Genomic DNA, 4,904 nt, shown 5'->3' on the forward strand with positions numbered 1-4,904 from the left:
ACTAGTCTATAAAATTCTTCACAGACTGGCACCTCCCTAACTTGCTGACCTAATTAAACCCTACGTACCGGCCCGGGCTTTGCGTAACTCAGGGTACAGGAGTCCCCAGGGTGAATAAAAAGTCTGCAGGTCATAGAGCTTTCTCTTATCGTGCCCCTGTTCTGTGGTATGATCTCCCTGTGTCAATAAAACAGTCAGATTCTGTGGAGACTTTCACGTCCAGACTTAAGACACACTTATTTTCCCTTTTGTATGGCTAGCATACTGGTATAGTATAGTTCTACGCTTTTTATTCTTTTAATTCATTTTATTAGGAAACAGAGTGTGCCGTGGCCTCAACTTTACCTAAATTCTGGGTCTTTTACTGAAGTTTAGGGCTAGTGGCCGGTGATCACCTTAGTATTTCCTATTTTTCTTGTTGTTTAATGCTGACAAATTATCCTGTATTTCTTGTCTTTCTGATACCTGATTCTGTTTTTTCTCTCTGTTTAAGGTGCAGCTCCATCCAGAGATGGGTGTGGTATTTGTGCTGGAGACAGCATTTCCTGTATATTTGTGAATTGTTCTGTAATTTATGTTTGTAGCATGGCCCAAGCAGAGGGTCACCCCTTTGAGTCTGGTCTGCTTGAGGTTTCTTCCTCAGAGGAAGTTTTTCCTTACCATTGCTGCTCTGGGGGTTAGTAAGGTTAGACCTTACTTGTATGAAGCGCCTTGAGGCAACTCTGTTGTGATTTGGCGCTATATAAATGAAAATAAATTGAAATTGAAAGGAGACAAAGCAGGAAACACGGATGTTTCAAAAAGGAGGAATAGTAACTAGCTGGGATATGCGTTTGTGAAATCCACTCACATTCACAGCACATCTCCTGAAGTCACCGACCGAGTGCAGACCATGCCAGCTGCGTTGCCATGGAAACTGAACAGCAGCCTTTGGAGGGAAGACGCCGCGCTTTACCTCGCCACTTTCACCTCCAAATCCACCACGTGAGACAGCGGTGCAGCTGCACGTTGAACAGATGTCATGTGTGCTACAAAAAAAAAAAAAAAAAAAAACAGGACTCCCCCCGGAGTTGTTTATGGATTAGTTTTGCCATTTGGCAAAATCTTGAGACAAATTGAACCACAGTGTGAAGCAGCATGTTGTTATCAGCTGATATATATATATTTTTTTTGTTTTGTCAAATCAACAGCAAAGTTGATTAAAAAAAAAAAAAGCTTAAAAGCAGACACCCCCCCCCAACCGCCATTTTTTTTTTCTTCATGTCAGTGGTCACTAACTTACCTACTCAGCCTTGTTAATGTTCACAGTGATGTGGGAAAGATTATCACTTGAACTCTTAACCCGTTTATGCCCACATATTCTTTCTCTGGCAACGTTGCCAGTGGGGCAAAACGGGTTAATGAATAATATGAGCATGTGAGAGTGACGCGTTCATCGTTACAGTATTTTCACGTTAATATTTACGTAATTCAAGCTGAGAAAACTTAATAATTTATAATGTAATAATTGTTGAATATTAACAAGGTAACATACCCAGCTTCCACGTGCTGCTGAAGAGAGAAAGGAAAGATCAACTCGTGATCCACGCACTAGTTCATCACGATTAATGTGAAGCCATGAGAGCAACACGTTAATGGTTCTGATATTTTTCGTGTCTCCAGCATTAACATTACTTCCACACAATGCGTTTTTGCCTCAGTGAATATGTGAGGATTTTCCAACAATATCCTTAACAGACTCTTTGCACTCCACTTTTCTTCTTTGATCTGTCTTTTCGCTTTTCCCCATTTTCAAATACACCATGGTTGGCTGGAGCTTACCTCACTTCCACCTGTTTTTTTTAACATTCATACTAATTTGCCAAATATTTTTATAACCGTTCTTTGGAGGTTCTGCCAGAAAAGCTACAAATACTGTCCGGTCCGTTTCTGTACCTTAACAGGTCTCATCCCAGGTGACAAGCAGGTGTCCCAATTTGGCTGCATTACTTTGTAAACAGAGTTGATGAGAGTTTGATTAACTTAAAAGTTGGTGATTTGATTGCTGACTGTGCACGAAAGTGTTCTTAAGACAGTCAACGCTAAAACTGCTGGGAAAGGTCAGCAGGATGGAATAGACTTCAGCCAAAACAATAACACCCAGCAAGCCTAATCAAGTCGCATTTGGGCATCTTACCTGTTTCACAACAAAAACAATTCTGTGTTCATAACGGTGGTAGATTTGGTGACAACCAAACCTCGGCTTTGGAAATAAAAGAAAAGGACAAACAAGCTAATGTCGTGCAACGTTTAACTGCTAAATTCCACATATGTTGAGAGACAGAGCGAGAATGAAGAAGTGTCTGCTTCAGCTGCATTAATACAAGTCTTTCTAGCAGGATTGTATGGTTTTGTGATCATGTTGAGATTCATCACAAAACAATCAGAAAATACTCTGACAATCTGTCTCTCATTCACTCGATTGTCATTCATTTTCTTTCTCTTTCCGTTAAACTCAAACAAACTGCTCTTTTCAGGGTTGTGCAGAGGTGTGACCGTGTTAATTGAGTTATAGAAAGCAAATGCTGTGAAACAATTAGAAAATAACAGGTTATTTTTCTTACTTAATCCATTTCCTTGCAGAAACTGCATCATTCTCCACGACAACTGCACCTGCTCCTAATTTACCAGCCAAGCATCCACTCACCATGCAGCAGCAAGTGGCAACTCTATGGAATATTACACGTTAAACAAAGTGGCTTTAACGATTGATGCGGTGCATCAAAGTTCACCAGGTTTTAATTAGTTTATCATCATTACATGCCCTTTTAATGTGGAGAAGTACACAGTACGTAAGTGTTTTGAGTCATTTTGTTCAGCTGCAGGAGACGGATTCTTTTCCAAAGCCAAAGAAGAAAAACTGAATGTGGTTCTGTTTGGAAGCAAAGGAGAAAGACCATTTCTGATTCGATGTATTGAGTAAAATCAGACAGAAATGATTTGGGGGTTTGTTGCACGGGGTCTCAAAAATGCATGATAACCATGCAGAGGCTGGAAGATGCTCACACACGTAATAAAAAGTGCGACAGTGGGAGCGTGGTGGGACAGAGTGTGGATTTGGAGATAAGAAGCTGCGGCATTGGGGGGGAGCAGTGCTGTTGGTGGTGATGGGAGGGTGTTGGAGAATGAGCAGACGGGTGGCTGCAGCACTGCATACTACAGCATCACCGCCAGCAAAATCCTATCATCACCAGCCTTTACAGCGCCACCGCTGGCCAAAGGACTGTCAGACGCAATATAATGAGTTACAACACTCGCTGACTTAAGTTGCAACCAGAGCTTTTTATCAGTTGAGGCCAGAAGCTTGTAAAGGCGTCGTTACTAAACTGCTCCAGAGAATGTGGAGATCCATACTTCCACGATTTCTGCACAAAAAGGTTACTCTCTGCTTAGAACTTGCAGTTTTTGGAAAAAATAGAAAGTAAAAGCTAATTTTCTGCAAAAATTGTTGCACCGATCACTGTTCATCACCCCAGGTGATGTTTCTGGAGTCCCCGCGTCTGCAAATAGCACCATTTAGATGTGCTGCCGTTTGTTGCACGTGATTGATTATGTGTTGGAACAGATAAAGATTTCAGGGTAGAAAAGCTAAATGAGGAAGAGAAACGCAGACTGAATGCATTACAGAGGAGTGCGGCTCCAAATTTAGCTAATAGCATCGGCTCCGGGGAAACGGACAAAGAAGCAGTGTGCACTCAGCTGATGCCACTCATTCAAGTCAATTTGGCCCCTCTTGCACATTCACATGTTCCATACCAGGACTGAAATATGGTGCAAGGATGGAAAACTCACAGCTCCACCCCAACCCCCACCTCCCTCCCACCAAATCCCAGTCAAAAATGAGCAAATACAGCTTGGCACGCAATGGCAGGAGATGAATGCGTAAAACTGGGAGGTCTTTCTTGGGAAGACGCAGAGCCCCAATAATGGTGCATTAACAGGCTGCAGCTATGAAAGCAAGGTGACCCCATGTATCAAGTATGGAATTGGACTTGGATGAAACTACCATCAGCAGATCTGTTCCCATCTGTTTCCTGAGGTCTAGCATTAACCTTGAATCAGCATTTACAGGAGCACCAACCAGTCTTCCAGAGCCTGTGGCTCATGAGCAGCCACCAAGCTCATTTTCACAGCTACGTCATTTGGTCAGTGAGGCGGTTAAGCGGTACGAACGATCACAGGGCCAAGCTGGATCCATGATTTCATGCAAGATGAGAATTCCAAGTAATTTTTTGGAATCTACTGGCCTGTTAGAAGACGTGAGGTGAAAGATGACACAGGTGGAACTCCTCAAGTCCAACAAATCCCCTTCTGATTTCTAGACCTCTGATTCCCAACATGAGTCCCCCCCGTTGATTCTTACCTTGTCTCGCTTGGCCCCCCGCAGTGGAAAGAAGCAGGCGAAGAGGAACTTGCCCCAGCTGATGACAGCAGCCAGGCACCAGTTGAGGCGAGCCATGCCCAAGTCTGTCCTGTCTCGTAAGCCAGCTTCTTATTTCCCCCCTCGGCTCTGGGATAGGATCTTGTACCCCTAAAAAAGACTGGGGTCAGGAGAAAAAGAGCTTTTGGAGACACCGGTCCGAGGAGCAGAGATGCATTCAAAGTGGAACCCTCAGCTTGAATCAAGTGATGACTGGGGATTTATTGGTGAATAGATTTCAAGCTGCAATTCCAATTTGGGGGGGGGGGGGGGGGCAAGGGGCTGCTTTGTAGCTACTGGCGTCCCATAAACGGTCTAGACCCTTGAATGGTCTAGAGGGACCCAGAGCATGACGAGCCTATAGATCTCTGTCTGCCTTTGCATCCATCTGTCTATCTCATCCTCTCGTCAGTCTCTTCTGTCTCCACAGACCGGTGTAGAAGAA

General features: G+C 43.6%; 1 protein-coding gene across 1 annotated transcript in view; it reads right to left on the reverse strand.

Annotated features, from left to right (window-relative positions):
• tns1a (tensin 1a) overlaps positions 1–4,568 on the reverse strand; it is a 278,657-nt gene extending 274,089 nt beyond the window's left edge. The window contains exon 1 of the mRNA XM_034178303.1: positions 4,403–4,568. Coding sequence (XP_034034194.1) covers positions 4,403–4,498 — 96 coding nt within the window. The 5' untranslated portion in view covers positions 4,499–4,568. The remainder of the gene's footprint in view (positions 1–4,402) is intronic.
• Positions 4,569–4,904: the final 336 nt, after the last annotated feature.

Source organism: Thalassophryne amazonica, chromosome 1 (assembly GCF_902500255.1).
Source record: "Thalassophryne amazonica chromosome 1, fThaAma1.1, whole genome shotgun sequence".
Lineage (NCBI taxonomy): Eukaryota > Metazoa > Chordata > Actinopteri > Batrachoidiformes > Batrachoididae > Thalassophryne > Thalassophryne amazonica.